General features: G+C 30.1%; 1 protein-coding gene across 1 annotated transcript in view; it reads left to right on the top strand.

Moving 5' to 3' along the window:
* The window catches only part of LOC111709420 (sodium/myo-inositol cotransporter), a 28,823-nt gene extending 6,920 nt beyond the window's left edge, over nt 1-21,903 (top strand). Inside the window, exons 7-27 of the mRNA XM_023483082.1 lie at nt 277-338; nt 1,429-1,475; nt 2,260-2,337; nt 2,414-2,453; nt 3,322-3,414; nt 3,800-3,865; nt 6,647-6,743; nt 7,984-8,046; nt 8,607-8,636; nt 9,446-9,525; nt 10,269-10,373; nt 11,459-11,497; nt 11,830-11,920; nt 13,272-13,349; nt 14,751-14,870; nt 15,749-15,797; nt 16,045-16,091; nt 18,053-18,173; nt 20,769-20,920; nt 21,181-21,216; nt 21,325-21,903. Of these exons, the coding sequence (XP_023338850.1) occupies nt 277-338; nt 1,429-1,475; nt 2,260-2,337; nt 2,414-2,453; nt 3,322-3,414; nt 3,800-3,865; nt 6,647-6,743; nt 7,984-8,046; nt 8,607-8,636; nt 9,446-9,525; nt 10,269-10,373; nt 11,459-11,497; nt 11,830-11,920; nt 13,272-13,349; nt 14,751-14,870; nt 15,749-15,797; nt 16,045-16,091; nt 18,053-18,173; nt 20,769-20,920; nt 21,181-21,216; nt 21,325-21,486 (1,656 nt within the window). The 3' untranslated portion in view covers nt 21,487-21,903. The remainder of the gene's footprint in view (nt 1-276; nt 339-1,428; nt 1,476-2,259; nt 2,338-2,413; nt 2,454-3,321; nt 3,415-3,799; nt 3,866-6,646; nt 6,744-7,983; nt 8,047-8,606; nt 8,637-9,445; nt 9,526-10,268; nt 10,374-11,458; nt 11,498-11,829; nt 11,921-13,271; nt 13,350-14,750; nt 14,871-15,748; nt 15,798-16,044; nt 16,092-18,052; nt 18,174-20,768; nt 20,921-21,180; nt 21,217-21,324) is intronic.
* The last annotated feature ends 2,576 nt before the right edge of the window (nt 21,904-24,479 follow it).

Genomic DNA, 24,479 nt, shown 5'->3' with positions numbered 1-24,479 from the left:
TTTCAAAATCTCATCTCAAACTTTTTTCTTCCGGTCATAAAAAACGATTTGCATAATAATAATTGACCCACAGTGTAAATTAAAATTTTAAAAAAGTTTCAATTTTTTAAGCTCGGTCTTAAATTAAAAATAATTGTTTTTGGACAAAAACTAAAACTTTTACTTCAAAAAATTGTATTTATGATAAGACATTTACACCTTTTTAAGTTAAGATCAACAAAATCAACACCACTGAAACCTAATTATTGTACAAGATGTTATGTGTGTACTATTCAGGTTGATTTGTACTCTGGTGCGCTTTTTATCCAGCAAGCTTTGAATTGGAATCTCTACTACAGGAAAAACTTCATCTCAAATCAGTAATTCATTCATATTTGTCATTCAACAACAAAGCATGAGATATTACAAATAAGTAATCACAATTTACTATGCAGTTTGGACCCGCCTAACCAGGATTGGTTGTTTTGAGTGGTTGGCCCGAAGTTAATTAACGAATATAGTGGGTTACACATATCATTAATTAATTCTTTAACAATGAATTTGAAATACTATTAAAACAATATACAAAAACACGCGTGAATATATAAGATACAACTGTTTTAGCATTAGTATTGTAAAACATTTTGTCTTAAAAAAACATAAAAATTTATGATATCAAATTAGGGTCGACTCTTCCATTAAAATCTCAAGGTAAAAGCAATAAAATAGGATTATTAAGACCTATTCTCTATATGATGTCCGATGTAAAATTGTAATGGTTAGTATAAAGGAATTCAGATTTTCTAAGCCCTAATATCTTTACAACACAATTTAGCAAACAATGACTTTTGTTAGATTAAATAATTTAAGTGTAAAAATCAAAGGTTTACATCCGGTTTACATCAGTATCAAAAAAGTTAAATTATTGTTTAGAAAAAATTAATTAAACCTGATTTTGGTGATGTATTTTATGAACCTGATTTTGGTGATGTATTTTATGAACCTGATTTTGGTGATGTATTTTATGAACCTGATTTTGGTTATGAGAAGGGGGGGGAGGGGAGGTACTATAGAAAATAATAGTTTGTATTTGATTAAATCTTAAAACAAGGCAAATGAATGAAAAACTGAAGAACATTTTTTTCTTCAGTTTTTCTGAAGAAAGAAAATATCTTTTTTAAAAGGACTGTAAGAGTATTTTCAAGCAACCCTTCATATGTGACGATATCAATGCTCGATTCACATCTGTGCCCTTTAATTCAAAGCTTTGTCAGATCAAGTATGAATTAGATATCAATGTTTTTAATTTTGAACAATGATTTGTTTTAATGATGGGTTCTCTACAAAAGTGTCGTGCGCATTTCTACTGCAGGAAAACGTATATAAATGATCAGAATTTATAAATACTTTTAAACATATAGAATAGACATCGGATGATGTTTTTATCAGTATTATGGCTCTTCTGGGTTTAACGTGCTTGTGTACTCTTGGTGGAGGTCAGTAAATACATTTCACAAAATAAAAATTGAATTCTCAAAATAAAAATTTAAATAGCATAAAAACTCCAGAGCTGAAAACTTTCGAATGGTGGATATCGAGACTAATGCGTGATCCTTTGTTTTTCTTAATATCGAAACTAATCTAATCTTATACTTGCATCCTGAAAAGTGTATAAAATTCAACCAATCAGAGTCGCGTATATGAAGCTAATAAATTTGAAATATTGCGCGCCATTTAAGATTATATACAGAAATGGGAGGAACTCTTTAATTTAGAAAAACCGGATTTGATTTTTCTCTACTATATCCAAGAAAAAACGGTTTACGAAGAAAATCAAAAGTGTGTTCTTTGGATTCTCAGATTAAGTAATCGGGATTAAGGATATCTAATTCTAAAGTTTTCAGCTCAGGCATCTAAAAACACAATCAAATTGAATCCATTTTCGTGTTTGGCGTTTATGATGAAAAAGTATCACAAAGTCACTGAAAGAAAAAGTAAATTAAATAAAAAAGGTTGCGGTTCTCCGTTAACACAGATTTTGAATCAAAGTTATCAAAAAAATAGAAATTGCAGATAAACAAATCAGAAATAAACAGAAAACTGTGGAATGATCTTCTTTGTTCCTTTCCAATATGAAATTTTGCGAAGCATTTTGAATTTAGTAATATTTGTATAACTCACATATTTATCAAAATTTTACAAATGAAAAGCCCCAAATAAAAAAGGTAATATTTAAAAGAAATAAATAAGATGCCAATAATAGCGCAGTGAAATGTTTAGGGTTAGCAGCAGTTATATACATTGATGTTATCCAAGTCCTTATTATGCTCGGAGGGTCATCAGTTCTACTTTACAAAGGTGAACACGTTATTAAAATTTTAATTAAAACTTGAATTTTAATTAATTAAATTCTAATTATTTGAATATCATTAAGGATTAGAAGCAGTGGGAGGATGGGAGGAACTCCAGAGAAAGTAATATTTAGATTTTCTTATTTGAAATTTAATATTTAAATTGTTTCAGTACAGTGCATATCTCTGTAACAGTTTAGCTTGTCTGTTTTTGTCTGTCTGTGTTACAAAACTGCTAACTGATCAGGTCCAAATGTGTTTTGGCAACTTACATGATCCAAGTGATGATTATAGCTTATCAAAATTTTTTTACTGGATTTATTTTTGAAAATCTATCAATCTGCGAAAATGTTTGTTTCTTGGAGTACGATGCAAAATGGCGGCTTAAAAATCAACTGTTGAAAGATGTTACTACTCAAAATTCATTTTGTGCATGCACATTTTTCTAGAATTTTATCGCCCAATATTTATCTATATGCACGTTCAAATATGATGTAAGATTTACAGCATCTGACGAATGGTTTTGCAAAAGAAACCAAATATGTCTTCGTTGAAATCCTGCATTATAAATATATTTGGCGAGTATAAAGGACTGTTAACAACGATATGTTAATATCTAATCTAAGAATTAAATTAAGAGTTTTATTAAAATGTTCATTTTTGGATGAATTTATCCTGGACAATGTTTTAAATCTTTGTCAGAAATGTATTCAAGTCGATGCAATTTACACTTGAAAATTTAACAAAAATAACTTGTTTAAAGAATGAAACAGCATTAACAAAAGACTATTAAAAAAAGAACAAATCATATAAAATCGTGGCATTTTATGACTGATATCTTCTGGTTAGACAGTTTTCGACACTTTTTGTATATTTCATCTCGGTCACAGATTATGAACTACATCAAATACCCATTACATCATGTCTTGCCATAAAATGTTACAGAGAGGCATAAAAGCAAAAAAACAATTCCTAATAAAATATATTTTAGATATTTGACATCAGCTCCAAATATTACCTACTGGTCAGCCAGTAATACTTCTGTTTGTGGACTTAGTAGACCAGACTCATGGACCATACTAAGGGACAGTCCAAAATTTTTAAAGATTTTCTATCCCCACCCTCTCCCACTGCTGCTTTTCTAACTTACTCAAAGTAGCTGGCTTGCATTCAAATGCTTAAAATCAAAAAATAAATAAATGTGATGCATAAGGGTGTTAATACAAGATGGTCGGAAAAAAAACTTTATAAGTCCAAACATCTTTTCAATATATCATTGACCTACGGGCCTTAAAATAACATTTTTGAGAAAAAAAAACTATGAAAACTTAATGTAAAACATTGTTTCAGTCAATCAACTTAACTATTAAATTTAAAAGGTCTAGAGTTTACAAAACTGAGTTAGAACTCTTCACTTAACTCCCATATCTCAAGGGCAAAATCAAAGGCGGGGGNTTTTGACTGAGCAGAGAACCGTATGAATCTGATATGCCTTGGCCTGGTTTCATACTCGGACAAACTCCAACATCTGTATGGTTAGTATATGTGATAACCAGAAAACTCTTAAATAGGAAGACGACTTTTAGACTCAATTTTTGTCTAATTAAATAGTCCAATGAACACGAGACACAGCAGTTAAGCATATATTCTTAAACAGGCCCATTTCACTTAATTAGTGATTTGATAAGTATATAGTGAAACTATTTGCTTTCTAACAACATCAAATATTCTTAATTATGTATTGCTATAAAGTCATTTTTCTATTCCATTGTTTTCTGGTTATCACTGCATATTTTTTTAAGATAATGAATAAGTTATAACAAATATAAAGTTTTTGCTTACACCTAATAAATGGAGTTACTATCGACCCTCCGATTAAAATGAGTTGAAATTTGACAATTTCCTTTATTGTCTCTACACCTAGATAAATTAGAATAGATTGTTCATGCAGACTGTAAAGCTGAAAATTGTACAACCCCTTGTACATCATGAACTTGTCATTTGAAGAGGTCATTGAATACGTTTTACTTCTCGGGGTCAATCTGTAGAGTATTTTTTTACTAATTTATTTAAAGAAGTTTAGTAAAAACTAGGCCTAACCCATTAACTATTTTAGCTTTTAACCCTAAACAGGCTTGGCCGGCCCTATAGTTTTTTTTTTGTCCTAGCACTCTCATTTTTGTCACTATTATCGTGAAATTTTGTGACTTTTAATGAATAGTTAATCTAAAGGATTTTTCTGTCAATTTTTTTTTAATGCATAGGGTAGGGTACAGGGCGGTAAAAAGTCCGGTCTGTGTAAAAAAAAATCTAATAAGGCCTTCAACTTTTTTGTGATTAAAGCTACAGATCTAAAAATTATATTTTTAAAAATTCCTTAAAGAATAGATTATAAAAAATAGCTGTTTAAAAAAATTACAATTTTACCTTTTTTTGGCTTTTTTTTCAACCTTCCCTAGAGCCCAACTATTAGAATTATCTGTCTAATTTTTTTTTCAATGAGCTGGCGTTGAAAAATTGGTCTATGATTATGCATTTTAATTCTATACCTATTCTCTAAGGCCTTTTATAATGGGAGTGGCGTGGGACGCTCCCCCCCNTATATAATATAGATACATGATTTCTTGTTTTCCTTAAATATATGTAGATTGTGCATAGATGATATATATATATAATATAGATACATGATTTCTTGTTTTCCTTAAATATATGTAGATTGTGCATAGATTATATATATATATAATATAGATACAAATAGAAATATACAAAAACCTGAACCTCTTGGATCTGTGATGAATAATTCAAGAAGTTTATCTGACATTTCATTAGTTTAAAACTCAATCCAATTTAGTTCAAACTTAGAAAGTTTAGAATCTGAATTAAATCAACATTCAATCACTTCTCTTCTTTCTGATTTCCTAACAGGGAGGATAATTGGTTCGCTAGTTTTCTAGAGTTATACATTTATTCATTCATTCATTCATTCATGAATATGTAATATTTTCAGTCTTTGGCCAAAATACGAATATTTCTATAATGAATAATAGTAATAATAAACACATGAAAAAAACTACCAAGAGAAAACGAGAGATAAAACTTTTGAAGAAAAACTCTTCTGGGTTGACAGACTTAGAAAAAGTTTCGAACTTGCCAATTTCAAGTTATAAAATAAATAAAATTATTCGTTCTTCTCGGGAATCAGGATTTTCTCATCAACTTTTTTTTACATAGACTTTGGACAAAATTACGAGATACAACATTTGTTTTGTTATCAAAATACTAACCGTAGTCTGTACTTTTTCGTATACTTCACTGAACCAAACTAATTGATCACTGTACTTTGCTATATTTTACTGTACTGTATCATATTGTACTGTTCTGTATTGTATATAACTGTGCTGTATTGTATATAACTGTTCTGTATTGTATATAACTGTTCTGTATTGTATATAACTGTTCTGTATATAACTGCTCTGTATTGTATATAACTGTTCTGTATTGTATATAACTGTTCTGTTCTGTAAAGAAAAGTACTGACTTGAATTCTCTTCTCTACTGTATTGTAGGTACTGTAGGTGCTGATCAGATGATTGTACAGATAGCATTGTACTGTACTGTATTGTAGGTACTGGTGTGCTGATCAGATGATGGTACAGATAGCACTGTACTGTACTGTACTGTAGGTACTGGTGTGCTTATCAGATGATTGTACAGATAGCACTGTACTGTACTGTATTGTAGGTACTGGTGTGCTGATCAGATGATGGTACAGATAGCACTGTACTGTACTGTACTGTAGGTACTGGTGTGCTTATCAGATGATTGTACAGATAGCACTGTACTGTACTGTATTGTAGGGACTGGTGTGCTGATCAGATGATTGTACAAATAGCCCTGTACTGTATTGTACTGTAGGGTCTGCTGTGCTTGTCAGATAATTGTACAGGTAGCACTGTACTGTACTGTATTAGGTACTGGTGTGCTGATCAGATGATTTTACAGATAGCACTGTACTGTACTGTACTGAAGATACTGGTGTGCTTATCAGATGATTGTACAGATAGCACTGTACTGTACTGTATTAGGTACTGGTGTGCTAATCAGATGATGGTACAGATAGCACTTACTGTACGGTAGTGTAGGTACTGGTTTGCTGATCAGATGATGGTACAGATAGCACTGTACTGTACTGTATTGTAGGTACTGGTGTGCTGATCAGATGATGATACAGATAGCACTGTACTATACTGTATTGTAGGTACTGGTGTGCTGATCAGATGATGATACAGATAGCACTGTATTGTACTGTATTGTAGGTACTGGTGTGCTGATCAGATGATGGTACAGAAAGCACTGTCTGCTAAATCTCTCTCTGATGCTCAGGGAGCAACAATATTCACAGGATGGATAAAGGTAGGAGTCTTATAAAAGCCTAGATATCCTGAAATTAAAAAATACGGATAATAACAATGCCCAGAGACCGAATTTGATAACTTCAAACATGGATGGTTCCACCTAAAATTTTAGTAAGTTTTTCGAAATTTGAGCCGGCGCTCAATTGGGACCGGTTTTTTTGGGATTCAGCGACGTGGTTAAAATTGTTTAAATTCGGACTCACTCCAACTAACAAATCGGTGAATAAACTCACCCAGGCTTGTCTCTTTTCTTCTCAGAACCGGATTTTTTTAAAGGTAATGGGGTTCTTAATGGTCCTAATGAAAACCATGCATTGAGAGCAAAACATTTAATTTGGAAACAAGGGTTTTACTTTTACATGTTTTTAAAACAGATGAACAATCCTTTGAAATATAAACACAACAACAGTTTATAAACACAACAACAGTTTATAAACACAACAACAGTTTATCAACACAACCACAGTTTATAAACACAAAAACAGTTTATAAACACAACAACAGTTTATAAACACAACAACAGTTTATAAACACAACAATAGTTTATAAAAATTACAAAGGTTTTTCAGAAGGTAGTATTTATAAAATGGTTGAGAAGTATCCTTCAAAAATTAATTGATAAGTTTGAAGTTTGAAGATGTTTATAAATAATTCTGAAAGGATATTTCTTGACAAGATTTTGCAACCTTTGCACTGGAGGCTGCTGCTAAAACTATCCTTTGTCCTTAGATAGATTACTGATCATATTATAAAAGGTTTAACCCTTTAGCCCTGGTGGGGAAAAAGTATGTTGAGAGTTGAGACCCAAGTTTGACTTTTATCTTCAGTATTTGATCTGCTCTTCTAACTTCTAAACAAAAAAATAGTTTGAACTTATATCTTCTTAAATCATTTGAGAATCTAAAGACTTTTCTGTTTCTTTTTTCTTCGGCTTTCTAGCGGAAAACCAAAGCTAAGTCAGTAGGTTAGAAAGGGATAAATAGAAATTGCAGTTTTGATCTAGATACTGCAGGAGAGAAAATAGCTAATTTTATATAATTTTCTTTGGAGATAATTTTTTTCCATGATAATACCTGAAAAGTATGAAAAAATTAAGGTTGGGTGAAATGCATTAGATTGCAATGGGGAAAAATATCCAATAATCGAAAGATAACAAAGATTCTTAAAGATTAGGTTTTATAAATTTCTAAAAATATCAAAGATTCTTTTTTTCTTCTTTGCTAATAAAAATATTTCAGATTCTTCCAATGTTTCTCATTGTTGTTCCAGGGATGATTAGCAAGGTCCTTTACCCAGACACGGTAAATAAAAAAAAATCTAATAAAAACTTTAAATTATCCTTTTACTCTTTAAAACAAGTGTTAACTGTTTAAATGTTTTTATAGGTGTAAAATGATGAATAATAGATACAGCTAATCATAAAGGTTGTCGAAAATCAGTACGAATCAAAACATTTCTCTTTCATTTTTTCAAAACTAGTGTAAAATATGTATATATTTCTTACTAGCTGAAGGGCCCCGCGTTGCCCGTGGAAAATTTTTTTTTTTAACAAAAGAAAATTTAAAAAAAAATTTAGTTTTGGCTTATGACCACAAAAAAAATCACCCCAATTGGTTCAGCCGTTTGTCCGGCTGTACGCAACATAAATAAAAATGAATGTCTTGTTTTATTATATAGATATATTTCTCGTCGTAATACATTCATAGTTCATTGCAAAAAAGTACTGACAGTTCACCACCAAAATATTAAAATCTAAAATATTAAAATCTAAAAAATTGAACATGTGAGTTGGACTTTTATTTTTTAAAATTTATATTTTGCAAAAAAATATTTCTTTGAAATTTTTTTGTTTTTGTTTTAGGTTGGATGCGTAGACCCAGAGATATGTCAGGTTAGATTTGATTTATTCTTTTCATTTTTCTTTTATACTTAATAACCTTTCTCTCAATCTTCTCTACTTTTTCATTTTATTGGGTTTATCAACATTGCTTTCACTCTAACAGGCAATAAAGGAAAAGTTTAAATAATTCTTTTTTATTGTATATTCTACAGTTTCTTTAAGTTAGAATATATTCTGAGATTTTGAGTTGGAAAGATTATATTAAGTTCTCTCAGGTCAGAACCAATGGCAGGGATTACTAGAATTAAGCACATTATCCTGAAATTTAGAAATTGTCACAGTGAATATCGAGCTTAAGTATATATTACCGTAATTAAATAAAAGGTTTACATCTCTTCATATTTCACATATCAGAATATTGTGAAACCCTATTTTCTTCTTCTAATACAGAATATCCTTTTTATATTTCATAATTCAGACTGTTGGAGGAACACCTGCATCTCCTGTTTAAATATAGCATGACCTGTTCAAATTTGATAATTCAGACTGTTTTGGGAGCCCATGCAGTCGTTTGCTTAAATACAGCATATTCTTTTCATATTTGATATTTTAGGCTGTTTGTGGAACCATATTTTTTTGTTCTAATACAGCATATCCTGTTTATATTTCATATTTCAGACTGTTTCAGAGGAACACCAGCTTCTCCTGTTCAAATTTGATAATTCAGACTGTTTTAGGAGCCCATGCAGTCGCTTGCTTAAATACAGCATATTCTTTTCATATTTGATATTTTAGGCTGTTTATGGAACCATATTTTTTTGTTCTAATACAGCATATCCTGTTCATATTTAATATTTTAGGCAGTTTGTGGAAACCCAGTCTCCTGTTCAAATACAGCATATCCTGCTCTTGTTCTTGGAATTATGCCGGAAGGTTTACGGTAAGGTTTCAGTGCATGAACGCTTAACTTGTTAACATCTACATACAGAGAAAAAACGAGGTTAAAGTTTTTTACTGTTGTAGGCGATTATATCAATAAAATGAAGACGACTATTCTATTTAAGTTTTAATTGTTACAAGCTTTTTCCGAATTACAAGTTTACAAGTAATCAAAGAGAAGTTTTTTTTATTAACAGCTTCTATTTGTTTCCGTGTTTATGTGTATCCAAGCTGTTTAACAGCTTGGTACAAATATAAATAGAAATCGAAAGTCGTCTTCATTGTATTGATAAAATCGCCTACACCTGTAGTTTAATCTTTTAATAAGATACAATAATTATGATTTAAGTCTGAAACTGAGCACGGAATATTTCAGGAAATAGATTTTAATTATAAGAGTTATAAAAGTACAAATCTTTAGCTATGTTTCTGATTTATTTGATTGAATTTAGACGACATAGCTTGCGTTGCTTTTAAAAGACTTTATTCAACGCAAAAGTTTTAGGTCGTATTTGCAGTCTCATCCTTTGTGGGTAACCATGTATATTGAAACATCGTGTCCATCGTTATGTTTCTTAGATCAGTTTCGGTGATAATAAATCGTTATTTTTCTTAAAATTATTTTCTGTTCAATTTTTTTGAATTCCCCCCCCCCACATTTACATTTTTCACGAAATCTCTCTTTAATTTTAAAAATTTTTGAATAAGTAGGATTGAAATAATCTGAATTTAAATCTGTTTCAGAGGAATGATGATTGCTGTAATGTTGGCAGCTTTGATGTCAGATCTTACATCAATTTTCAATTCAGCGAGTACACTGTTCACCATAGATGTTTACAAACAGTTCAGGTGCAGTACATTCTTTACAATAGATGTTTACAAACAGTTCAGGTGTATATTTGTCTAAAGATTAAGATCAAATATGGCTTTAAAATATTTCTCAAGAACTTTATCTCAGACCAGATTTAATTAGGAGTTGAACCATGTAGACGCCGATAAACTATTTCTCTTGTGCGCCGCGGTTCAACATATGTCTCCGTACTCCGTAGTTCAAGGACTTCTCGCTATTCATTAAGTTTGGTCCCTATATCCCTCCCAAGAGAGCAGAGAATCCGAATCCGGATCCTAATACGCATTTTTAACTTTATCAAGATGTCTTCTGAATCTGACAGAAGGTCATTAATTATTGCCAAGGGGAAGTTTCGGCACATCATAATCAAATTGCTTTCTTAATTAACAAATGTATTAATAAAAAAAACTCAAAACCGTATCATTATAATTTGATACAGAAAAAAAAGAGAAAATAAGTATCACCATTTAATAATTCAACTCAGTGTTGTTATGTATTTCGGGATTTAAATATTTTCGAATTTTAAACTCAAACAAACTAAATTAAGTAAAAATATAATGTCAAGTTTTATAACACAAGGCATTTGCATAAATAGATATAAATATTGACACTGTTTTTGTTATGTGAGAAATTTGTTTTCAATCAATTATTCTGTATTTTTATGTTTTTTATCTTATTATACATATAGCATTTTTTCAACAGTCTTCTGTATGTCACACTCTTATTTTTTTCTCTCAATTATGCGTAAATTATCCAGAAATATATTTCTTTTTCAAAATCTATCAAATATTAATTTATTTTTAGAAGATATATTAAACTTTTTTGACGGTTCATTAATATTTTTTAAAAATACATTATTATTTTTAGAAAATGCATTAGCATTTTTGAAAAATTCATTAATATGTTTTGAAAATATATTAATATTTTTAAAATTTTGTCAAAATCAGTAGGAAATATATTAATATTTTTAGAAAAATATCAATATCAGCAGGAAATATATTAATATTTTTAGAAAATATATCAATATCAGAAGTAAATACATGAATATTTCTTGACATATTTGATATATTTGATATATTTGTAGGAAATCTGCCGGTATTCCTGAGTTGCTGTTGGTTGGAAGGTAGGATTTCTAGAACCAATTTACTTTTCTTCTTGTCATCTTTTAGTATTGAAACTTTTAATGGAAAATGTCAAAAAAAAAGTTATTGAATTAAAAACGTATAGTTTTGGGCAGGGTCCGATCTTAAATAAAAGAGTCAAGGAAATATATTCACACCTAAAACATTTTTTATTTTGAAATTTTGGGATTAATTTTTATAAATAAAACCACTGAAAGGAAATGGCTGAATAACACATTTTTGTTATTTTAGAGCAATATACAGGATATATGAAGATTCTAGAAGGTTTGAAAAATGTAAAAAATTGATAAATTAAAAAAATTATATTTACCAGATGCTTTATACTGCTGATGGTGTGTATATCAATTGGTTGGATTCCTATTATACAAGAAATGCAAGGAGGACAGCTCTATATATATATACAGGTAACGGTATTTTATAATATTTTTTAATTAATTTGTTTTGAATTTGATTATTTCTCTTGTCGCTTGCGCAACTATCTAGGAATCCCGCGCACCACTCACATTTTTCGAAATCCGTTAAAAACGTTTTCTGAAAAAGTAAATGTAAAAAAATGAATAAAATAATCAAATTCAAAACAAATTAACTAAAAAATATTATAAAATATAAAATATAAACAAATGTGGCGAAAGATAATCGATGACTATAGGTTGTAATATCTGAATGATTTGTTTGAAATCAAATTGATTTTCTTACGGTCTAAGTCGTATGTTGCAATTTCCTCAATTTGTATGGGCGCTACGTTCTTCGGTAAGAGACGTCTATAACAATGTTTTCCTAATGGACGCAACAGATAGTAGTAAGATTAGTAGCGATCAAAAGCCCTTTTTTATCGCATAAAGCCTATACCCCCTTTCATTTTTCGCGAACACTCCCTTTAATTAAAATAGATTATTGAAGTTAAAAATGTATATACAGGTAAAATTATATTGATCACTTTTTTGGCTTTTCATATTTGTTCTTTTGGTATTTTGAAATATCAAAAGCCAAATGATTGAACAATCTTTTAAAACAAAATAGCTTTATTTAAGATACCGTATCTCTTTCAGAAGCATTGATGGCTTCAGAATTTAATTTTGGTGCTTTCGTGGGAATATTTTTAATTTTTTTATTCCATTTTTCATAATGATTTGAAATGTTTTGAATTGTTTTTTTAAAATTTTTTTTTCTGAATTGAAAGATATTTTGTTTTGAATTTAACTTTTTATCCAGCTAATGCATGGTAAAGCTAGCTTAGTCATCCTTTTCTCATGAATTTTGTTAACTTTTCAGCTAACTTTTTTTAACTTTTGAAAACTTTTTCCTCATCCAACTCTAAACCTACACTTCTCTGTGTTTACCCGAGAAGGAGAACAGTTGTGAGTTCTACTGTAGTTATACAAAATATAACCTTTTTACGAGTTATAAGGAAGAAAAACTAATTAAATTTTTTTTCTAAAAACATTCATTTTATAATTTCTTTTTTCTTGTTATAAAAGTTTTTATGGGAAAAATTAAAATAAAGGAATTTTGAGTCTTTGCCACTAACTCTGATTTTCTAATCCCTATGACTTAGTATCACAATTTCGTAGAACTTAGATATTTTAAACTTTAATTTCTGTAAGATCAAATATTTTTAAATCTAAAATATCAACTTCTTTCCACAATTGGCAACTTTTCCTTTTGATAATCTTATACTTTTGGTTCTCCCACAGTTCAAATTTATAATTTATATCTAAGAAAAAATCAGCATGAAAAGTAATGTTTCTATTAAAGTCTGTAGCTGCCTACCTCTCTCCTCCAATAGCTATTGTCTACTGCTTGGCGATATTCTGGGATCGAACTAATGAACCGGTAAATATCTATTACTGGAACTAATCAAAATCAACATCCTCAGTAAAAGGAATTGAATTTTTGTCACAAACTCTGATTTTCGAATTCCTACATATTTGCAACTTAATGTTGTAGACCTTAAATATTTCAAACTATTAATTCTGGTAAATCCAATAATCTAAGTTTGAAATATCAAAGGTTTACAAAATAAGGTTGCAAAGATATAGGGATTTTAAAGTTTATTTGTGGCAAAGATTCAAGTCCTTTGTCTAAAATTTAGTACAAAACTAATAAAAGATAAATCTTACTAGAAGTGGATTATTTATTTAGTTTCGAAGACTGTTTTACTATTTTACTACTTTACTGTTTTACATCTCCAATGTGTTCAATTCTTGCCTGAAATTAGTTCAATATTTAAAAAGAACCCCAAATTGGAAATTATATAATTTTTAGCTTAGATAACAAGGTTATTTTTATCCTTAATGTTAAAGAAGTATGGTTTTAAATTGGCCCTGCCCCTCTATAAATTAAGGGTCGCTTGATTATACTCCTTTTAATTTTTCATAGAATTTTGGGTGGTTTTACATTTCTCATAAGAATTTGCAAACATTTGTTTACGAAGGAGCATTTGGATGTTTTTTTTTTCTTTTATGGTAATATACTTCAAGTTTTAAAATGTTTTTTGTATGGATTTTCCCATCTGAAAAGTGCATACAGCTTTAAACACCTAAAACCTCTTATCTATCTTTATATAAATTTGGCTTGTCTGTTTGTTTGTTTGTATCGAATAAACGTCATAACGGCTGAGCCGATCGGGCTAAAATTTTTGTGGGACATCTAGGGACCCCAGGGAAAGTTTATGAATGATCAAAATTTCAAATATTTGTCTCCATCAAAATTCGATCTTTATTAAATTTTTGAAAATTTTGAAAATCCACGAAATTTTTTGTGAAAATCCGCGAATTATTTTAGTTTTGTTTTACGATGTACACAAAGAGAACATGTTCACAATTAATTTAGAAGATGGGCGCGAAGCGCCCTCTAAGGCTAGTATTGCAAATATTGTTTTGTTTTTAAGTAGATATTTAAGCATTTATTTTAAAGTTTTGTTTTATTATAGCATATAAAACTTACTTTTTATCTTGTTTTCCATCCGCATATATTACTGTTTGTCACGTAGAAAACTTTTTGTATTAAAAAGGAAATGAAAATACTTCTGCCTTGTTGTGGAGAAAAGTTTAGATAATTTTCCTTTTTTTTCGGTTAAAATATTTTTTTTTTATAGAGACAGGATTTTAATGATAATGTAAAAAGAGTAAAAAAAGAGCAGATACGGTTGTAATATGAAATATGGTGCAACGATTGGACCCATGTGACATATAAACAGTCTTATGAGGTGAGTTTTTAACTTGTTATGTTTAGGGGGCATTCTGGGGGCTAATGTACGGATTGGTGGTTGGATTAGTTCGGATGATTCTAGATTTCTCGTTCAAGGAGCCTAACTGTATGGAACAGGATAACAGACCTTCTATTGTTAGTAAGGTGAGAACGTCAGTGACATTTTTGCCTTTCTAGAAGGTTTTTTGTTTTGTTATCTAAATGGCTCAATTAATATATGCATAAATTCTAAATATGTCCAGAGCTAAAAACTTTAGAATGGTGGATATTGAGATTAATGCTTGATCCTCTCTTTTTCTTAATATCAAGACTAACCTAATCTTGTACTTGTATCCTCAAAAATGTATAAGATTGAACCATTCAGAATCGCATATGAAGCCGATAAATTTGAAAATTTGCGCGCCTTAAAGAGTATATACAGAAACGTGAGGGACTCTCTAAATTTTAAAAAAATCCGTTTTTGATTTTTCTCTACTACAACTACTACGGTTTTTCTATACTATGGTTTAAGAAGAAAATAAAAAGTAAGTCCGTTGGATACTCAGATTAAGGATGGGATTAAGAATATCTCATTCTAAAGTTTTCAGCTCTGTTTATTTTTCGATTTTAAGAGCTTTAATGCATAGAACTGTTCAATAAAAATCTAGAAATTGCTCCTTATGAACTAATTGATAATATAATCTAACGATTAACAGCGATATCAGTCGTCTAAGTTTCAAATGTGAAAATTAAAACAAACAGAAAAATGACGATGTCCCGTGTCTTCATATTATAAGATATTAAGCACGTCGACTAAAGGTCCAGTGTCCCATTATATTTATTCTTTCAGCTTTGAAATATTTTCTTTTGTTTTAAGTTGGTTGAAATATGAATGTTTTTATCTCCGAGTAGGACAAAGAAAAAATAATATTTTGATAAACTAACTAAAATGCCTTGCTTTTTCCTACTTAGTATTATTCCCTAACGGGATATAATTTTACTTTATGGCCCGGTTTGAAATAATTTTATTATTTTCTGTTTAGGTTCATTACATGTACTTTGCAGCTGGTCTGTTCATCTCTACTGCCATTGGTAATATTTGTTCATAAACTGTTAGGAATTAATTCTAATTCTAATTAATTCTAATGCAACGGAATATTGAAAATAATTAATAATGGATTTCTCGATAAGTGTAATTGCTATTTCGTGCGTGAGAGTTTTACGTTTTGATGTTAAAAGAGTGCAGATTTAATACAAGGCTCATGTGTTAATTATACTATTATTGTTATAATTATAATTAATATTATTTTATTAACATCATTACTAATATTCTTTTTAGTTACAGTTGCTGTCAGTCTAGCTACTCCTCCTTGTCCAGCTAATATGGTAACCAAATTTTCTTCATAGAATCCTTTGTTTCACAATACGTATTACGTGTGATACATGTATTCAGAGCTGGGAACTTTAGAATGGGATACCTTTAATCCCGACTGCTTAATCAGAACGTCAAATGTGGACACTTTTAATTTCTTGCTTTATCCATTCTTTTTGGATATAGTACAGAAAAATCAAAAACCGGGTTTTTCAAAATTAGAGAGTCAATTTCACGGCTTCTAACACTTAACTCTGATTGGTTGAATTCTATTCACTGTTCAGGATACAAACACAAGATTAGTTTAGTCTCGAAATCAAGAAAAAGAAAGGATTAAGAATTTATCACGATATCCACCCTTCTAAAGATTTCTGCTCATATCAGATTGGATGTTTATTTGGCGCAGGTGGATTTGTGATACAAAAGAATGGAGGAATTCGTATAATCTAACAAAGCTAGAAAAACTATTGTATTTTCAACATTATCGAAATAAAGATTTCAGGGGTTATCTCTTTAAATGGAGGTTCACTTGAGATTACATTGTCGTCATCTTTAAGATTTGTTTGCAAACTTTCCCTTTATACTCTTTTGTCCGAAAGATATATAAGAATGAAATTCACTTTTCTGAGTGTAAAAATAGAAGTCATTCTGCCAAATTGCCGACGTGCCATTTTGCGCATTTTTCAGATATTCAACAGATATTTTATATAAAATATTTTCAACCGGTTCTTTAGGAATATAATTCATTCCACATTCTACTAAAACTAAAAATGAATCGTGCATTTGCCACAAACTCAGATTTTCTTAATCTCTATATCTTTGCAACCCAATGGATATAGATATTTCAAACTATAAATTCTGTTGGATCTAATAAGTTAGAAATATCAAAGATTTACACCATCAGGTTAGAAAATGTGGGGTAAAGACTAATTCCTTTGATTGAAAATGAGTTGATGATTTTTTTAAATAAAATGAACATTTCATAATATTTAGTTGTTCATTATTTTGATATTTTTCTATCTATCTGTTTATACATCTCTACTATCTATCTATCTGTTTATACATCTCTACTATGGATGTGATATCTTATACTGAAAGAATAGTATTTAATGAAAAATCTGATTAATTTTCAATAATATAAGAATGAGAATCATTTTAAATGTGCTTTAATATTTTTTTAATAAGAATTTTTTATTAAGTTCTATGTTTGATACCATTTCTTGGCACTTAACATTAATACTTTTTATTTTAAAAAAAGAAATACGTTTTTAATAATTTGAGAACAATCATGTTTTATATAATACCCCCCACAAATATTTTTGAAGGGGGGAGGAGTAATTTAAAAGAGGTTTAAAACTTGAAAGATAAAAGAACTGCGCGCGCTTGCAGATACAATGCTACAATGTAATGGAATATCGTAATGGATATCGTGGATTCAAAAAAAAAGATTCATAATCCCTTAGACACTATAATTTCAGTAGAAGTAAATATTTTCATTTACAGATAGCGCCGATTGAAGGATTCATAACTCTAATTGGATAATGAGATAGATAGAAAGATAGGTGTTACCGCCATACTATTTCTATTGGTTCAGAATAGTCAACAAACACATGACTGAACCCTGATTTGATCAGGCCTTATGAACTTGTTCTTGTAGGCTTTCAGGGCGCTTCACGTTCATCTTCTATTTTCACTGTGAACATTTTCTCTTTGTATACATTGTGAAAAAAAAGTTATCGAATTTTGTAAAAAAAAACGTGGATTTTTAAAATTTAATGAAAATCGAATTTTGTTGAAGGCTAATTTTTGAAATTTTGACTATCCAAAATTTTTCTCTAGGTTTATGTGAGGTTTGACGTTCCTTTGATACAACAAGGAAAACAAACAAACAAACAGACAAAAAACACACAAGCAAAGTATCTACATCCTACATAGATTCAGCAAACAAACTGTTCTGAATCTTGTTATTGTTTAGTTGATCCGAACAACCTTCAAGACAAGAAAGAGTAAAGAGGTTAGGGAGGATGAGGATGAGGATGAAGATAAAAAGATGACTGAAGAGGATGACGAGGGTATAAGGTTAAAAATGTTAAAAGGTAAATTTTTAATATAAAAATGAAAATAAGAAAATTTCATATTTCTTTTGACATGATTGTTAATTGCTATATCGTGACAAACCAAAGGTTTAGACTTTTGAATAAGAAACTGGTAACTAGCCATGTATACAAAATTTAGAGTCCCTATATATTTGCAACTTGATGCCATAAATCTTCGATATTTTAAACTTTGCCTATTTGTTCTTTTAGCCGCGGCTTAAATTTAAGCCGTCGTGGCTCAAATATGGTTGGTTTCATTTAAAATTGTATTTAAATGTTCAAGACTTGAGCCGGCGCTCAATTGAATCAGGTTTTTGGGGGATTTGAACCGCGGCTTGAATTCATTAAATTCGGACTCTAGTTTGAAATATCAAATATCTACGAGATTTGAATGCTCGTGCTTTGAAGTTAGTAATTGGATCCTTTGCTTTCAAAGCTGAGCAAAATTATTTAATGTTAAAGGACGAACATCATAAACATACTTTATCTTTAAATTTGTTAAATCATAAATGAACAACGTGTTCCTAGCACTTTTGTATTAAACTTATGCTAATCATTCAAATCTTGAAAGGTATTTATTGTTCCTATTTGTTGTGGACTTGGTTGTTTTTTTACCAGCAAGTTTAAAACCTAGTACTTCTTAAAAATTGTTAGGAATTAGAAATAGGCATCGTTATGAGGTCCGTTCTTTAAACATTCAAGGTTTCTTGGCTTTGAAGGGAGTGTTTTCGAAAAATGAAAGAGAGTAAAGGCTAACGGCGAAAATTTTCTATTTATAAGTCCGTAATACGTCACCAACCCTCCCGTCAATTTTAGTGCAGTATGTTGGTCATGTGTCTCTGTTTGTATCACGTGACCAGTATACTGCACTCTCATTGGTGGGAGTTCTGGTGACGTAATACGGACTTTTAAATGAAATTATAAATTATATCTAATAAAAAAAAAAAAATTATGATAATTGGAGAAAACCTAAGTTACAATTAGCTTTCTCTGGGATATCATTTTTTTCAGATTGATTGCGTATTTGCTGAATATGATCTGTTTAAATCTACTATTTCTATACAAAATTGTATGAATATGAATTTTCGTATAAATTTGACACAGTTTTATATCAATTTCTCGAGACAGGAACTTCAGATAGACGTTTCATGAGTCGCGATCAAGAGCTATAGTGATTAGCTTTCAGCTACCCCCTTTCATTTTTCCTTTACAGACCCTTTAAAGGGAGTGTTCGCGAAAAATGAAAAGGGAGTATAGGCTTACTGCGAAAAATTATCGATGGTGATCACTACTATAATCTTACTTCTATCTGTTGCGTCTTTAAGGAGAAATTTGTTAAAAGCTACTCATACCGAACAATTTAACTTCCATAAAAATTCAAAAAGTTGCTCATACGACTCAATACGATAAGGATTTATCTTAAAAATTAAATAAACTGAAATGTTTAAAAACGGACCTCAATTTAAAACTTTAATAGGTGGAGGAGGAAGAGTACCATAGAAAAATATTCATAATTAACTCCGGAAACATTTTCCAAGATTAATGATATAATATATTTTATATATAATATATTTTTTCCCGTCAGGACATTTGGAGGAAAATGTACGCTAGATTCTGACGTGTGTATTTTGCTTAGTCAACTACACTGATCATTGTTATTAGGTGCAGTACGTGAAAAAGGGATATGTCGAAAATAAACCAAAATTTGGTGGGGGTGGGAAGGGGGCGGGGTTATTCATGGTCTAAATTTGGGTTATAAAAAGAATTTTAACTTTTTCTTCACCTTTATAAGAAAATGGTAAATGAAGACAACTTCTCATAATTATACAGTGCTCCCCAAAATAAAATGGTAAGCATTGACTACTTTTCAAAATATACACTACAGTGCTTCTCAAAATAAAATAAAATAATAATAATTGAAAACTTCTCAAAATAAAATGATAAGCGTTGAAAACTTCTCTTAAATATACGGTGCTCCTCAAAATAAAATGGTAAGTATAGACGACTTCTCTTAAATATTCAGTGCTCCCTAAAGTAATATGGTAAATGATGACTACTTTTCACAAATAAACAGTGCTCACCAAAATAATATGGTAAGCATAGACGACTGCTCATAAATATACAGTGCTTTCCAAAATAAATCTTCTTTTCTCACTTTCTCTTTCTTCCTTTTTTTCTCTTCTTATTTCTTCCTTCGATTTACAGTAACATACAGTAATAAAATGGTGAAGTGAAAACGAATTTATTTGATATGTAATCTTTTTTCAAGAAGCCCTTATATTTATGAATGGTAATCATCATTTACCATATTATTTTGGGGAGCACTGTATATTTATGAAAAGTAGTTGTCTTTATTTACCATTTTATTATTTATGATTAAGGTGAAGAAAAAGCTACAATTCTTTTTATAACCCAAATAGACCATGAATACCCCCCCCCACTCCTCCCACGAAATTTTTGTTTATTTTCATATCCCTTTTCCACGTACTGCACCTAAGAACAATGCTCAGTGTAGTTGACTAGGCAAAATACACACGTCAGAATCTAGCGTACATTTTCCTCCAAATGTCCTGACGGGATTTTTTTACCTCCTAGACCCTTTGGATTGTGACAATGATGATGAAGCTGATGATGAAAATGATGTGAGGATTGAGGAGGGGGTGGGGCAGAAGCTACTGGACTGGCTGAGGGGAGTGGAAAGAAAGGATGGAGAGAAACATCATCAGAACTTGAAATCTCATATTGAGGTGAAGCAAAGTTCCAACTTTATGCTGCAGCAAACTTTAATACAAACAATGATTCCAATTTCAGCTCAACAGAGTTTCTGGGTCTTATCCAAACATTTAATTCAAACTTATTCAGAGTTTGTAAATCACAGATGCATACAATATCCTTAAACTTTAATGAACGTTAAGAAACTAAAATTAACTATATCCAACATTAGTTAAAACAAATATTAAGGGTATCCAAGAATAGTTGAAACTAAGATTATCAAAGCTTTTTTTAGGAACTTGCACATTTACCTCAGACCATATTACAAAAGGTTATTATTATTATTATCATTATTATTATTATTATTATTATTATTTTTATTATTATTATTATTATTATTATTATTATTATTATTATTATTTACTATTATTATTATCAGAGTATATTGTACTGCAACCTGGTGATAATAGTTGGTATAGCTTTTTTCTTCTACATCTACTTCTCCATAAACCCGTTTAACGAGGCCGAGCTCCAGGTGTTCAAGGAGATCGCCCTCAACAGCACCAGCACTAGCGTATACAGTAGTCCCAGGATACTATGATGTTCTGAGTCTGGAAGTTAATACATAAACATGAAAGTATCAGAAATTATGTTTTATTTTTGTTATGTTAAATGGAGTTTTTAAGTAACCTTTAAGTTTTGTTCGATCCACAGCGGTACTTAGATCTGTAAACCTTTAACTTTATATGTGGAAGATATCGTTGTTTTTCTAGCAAAATGCCGCAATTGAAAATTACCTTATTTTAAAGATGAAAGATGGAAATCTAACGCATTTTTGATTAGACACTTTTAAAAGTACCGTGTGAATGGTACATGACACCCTATGAATGGAAAGCCACTTTCATATACACTGTACAATACCTTTACGATTAATTTTAGTAGAAATCATTGTTAATTACTATAGTGTTGTGTTTAGCAGACTGATTTCAATGTGTATGCAATATAAATAACAAAATAACTCAATTTTTACTCAAAGGCTAAAGATACCGTAAAGCAAAATACATACAGGTAAAATAAATTTAAAGTAAATAGTATAAAGTATTTTGAAATGCATTTTTTTTCACCTACCAGTCATTATAATCTTAAATATTAACAGTGAACATGAGTTTAAAATCAAAATAAAAAAGTTGTATGAAAATACTATTGTTAAATAATCATTTGTAACATCTTTATACTTTCTTATCGTTTTGGAAATGTTGGCAAAGGAATTGATTTTTTGCCACAAACTTAAATTTTCGAATTCCAATATCTTATCGACCTGATGTTGTACACATTTGATATTTCAAACTTAGATCAGTTAAGGTAACATAATTCATAGTTTGAAATATCTAAGGTCTACGACATTTGGTTGGAACAATACAAGGACTAGAAAATTAGAGTTTGTTGCAAAGGCCAAAGACTCGATTCCTTTGACATTTTTTAGCGCGTAAAAGCGTAGTTTTTCAGGCAATTCAGGCAGTTAGTATAAAAGCCCGGTTTTAGACCTTTAGGGAGGGCTATGGGTATTTCGGAAAAGTCAGAAAATTTCAACATCCTCAGACCAATACTTTTTGAGTTATGTAAAAATACTATAGAGGGGGGGTCAAGTTGACCCCCCCCCCCGCCCAGCAGGAATAGGTGTTTTGTTTTGTTTAAACATGGAACTTGTTTAAACTAACTTAGTGGGCTTGAGATTAGAACTTGTATTCGGGTATTGTTAATCTACAACGTTTGCATGATCTCGATATCTAATGTGAGCACTTTCAAATTTTAGGATCAATGCTTGATCCCTTCAATAAAGTTATTCCTACACCATGAATGGCCTTCACGGAATATCGAAGAGAAATTAAATAAATCCGAAGATCTGCATAAGATGGATATCAATGCTTGATCCCAAAATTCACAACATAAAAGTTCTGACTTTTGGTCAAAAAGCAAAGTATGAGCACTGTAGATATTTTGAAGTCTTCTTGTATCATATTTATTTTGAAAATATGTTTTTATTCAAATGTTGTTATTGACGTAAATATATAGTTTTCGATGTCAAGAATTTTATTTTTATGTTTTTTAATAAAATAAAAATGAAGAGTTATTTAGTTAAATTTTTTTTAATCGACCCTTAAAGCAATGAATTTATCAAGAATTAGGCCAATAGAATAGATTTGTTTACAAATACAGTGAACTCTAGTTTTTTTAGAAAGATAAACAAGCATAGAACTTTATTCTTAAGCCATCTTTACAAGTATTATGCGTCGTTATTATTCCAGTGGGACATAGTTAAATGAATAGATATAAGTAGTTGAAACAAGCTTTGAAGAAATGTGGTTTAAATTCCTAGTTCATCTACGTCTCGCCATTGATTAAATCTCATCCCTTTATTACATATTTCTAATCCCTTTATCTGTGCAACCTGATGAAGTGTCCTTAGACATTTCAAATTTAGATTATTTGATCCTACAAAGTGTGTAGGTTGAAATGTCTAAGGTCTCCGAGATTAGATTTTAAAGATATAGGAATTAGAAAATCAGAGCTTGTGGCAAAGATTCAAATCATTTGTAAGAAATTTATTTTTGAAAAAAATGCCTGAAACAAGAGAAAGATTGCAAAGGTTTATAAAGAACTAAGTTTATAAGTTACAGTGGTATACGGTGCACTGCAGTCAGTTTAATTACTTTTTAGAGAAGAAGCCTTTATTTTTTTAATTAAACCGGACCAGAGCTTCTTTCTTCAAACACCTTACATGCCTTCAAGTATTTGGCTCTACCGGGGGAGTTTCAATGAGTATGGGAATTAAAGGGAGTGTTTACAATAAACAGATAGCACAGAGACGCATGATTTTTCGGATCCTTCGCAGATGAAATTACGAAGGAAAAACGTGGAATATACATAAAAACATCAAAGTATCCATAAATTCCATATTTTTTTTCATTCTTTACATTGTATATTACCACTCTCTTGCTTTTACTTCATCCAAAATTAATTTATTTAAAATGACAATCGTGTCAGAAACAAATGGTGACCAGTAAAAATAATTAAAATTTTTTTTTATATTCAAATAATATCTGAAGACCATAAACGGTTTTAATTGTGACCCTGCAAATTATCTCCTTCTCCAACTAAGTCTAATAAGTAAATTTTCATGTTGTAAAGTAAAAGACAGGCATAGCTTGTACTTAGTTTGTTTTTGCTGTAAGAATCCACAATCCCCTTAATTTGATTCAAGATATATATCATTGTACTTTGTTTGTTTTTGCTGCAGGAATCCACAATCCTTAATTTGATTCAAGATATATATCATTGTACTTTGTTTGTTTTTGCTGCAGGAATCCACAATCCTTNATTAAATAAGTATACAATTTTCTGCCAGATTCCTCATAATTATAATATGTTTATTGTTTAAGCTTTTTTATTATTTTTTATTTTCAGAATAAAACATGTTTGAAATTTGTTATTCACTGAAGGAGCTATAGATTAGAATAACAGGAGAACAATATTTATTTTTAGCTACTGTGTCTTCATATGATTTTTATATAAATACAAAGCCTGAAAAATTTA

Source organism: Eurytemora carolleeae, unplaced genomic scaffold, assembly GCF_000591075.1.
Source record: "Eurytemora carolleeae unplaced genomic scaffold, Eaff_2.0 scaffold965, whole genome shotgun sequence".
In the NCBI taxonomy this organism is placed as follows: domain Eukaryota; kingdom Metazoa; phylum Arthropoda; class Copepoda; order Calanoida; family Temoridae; genus Eurytemora; species Eurytemora carolleeae.
This window is presented reverse-complemented; position numbering and strand designations above follow the sequence as displayed.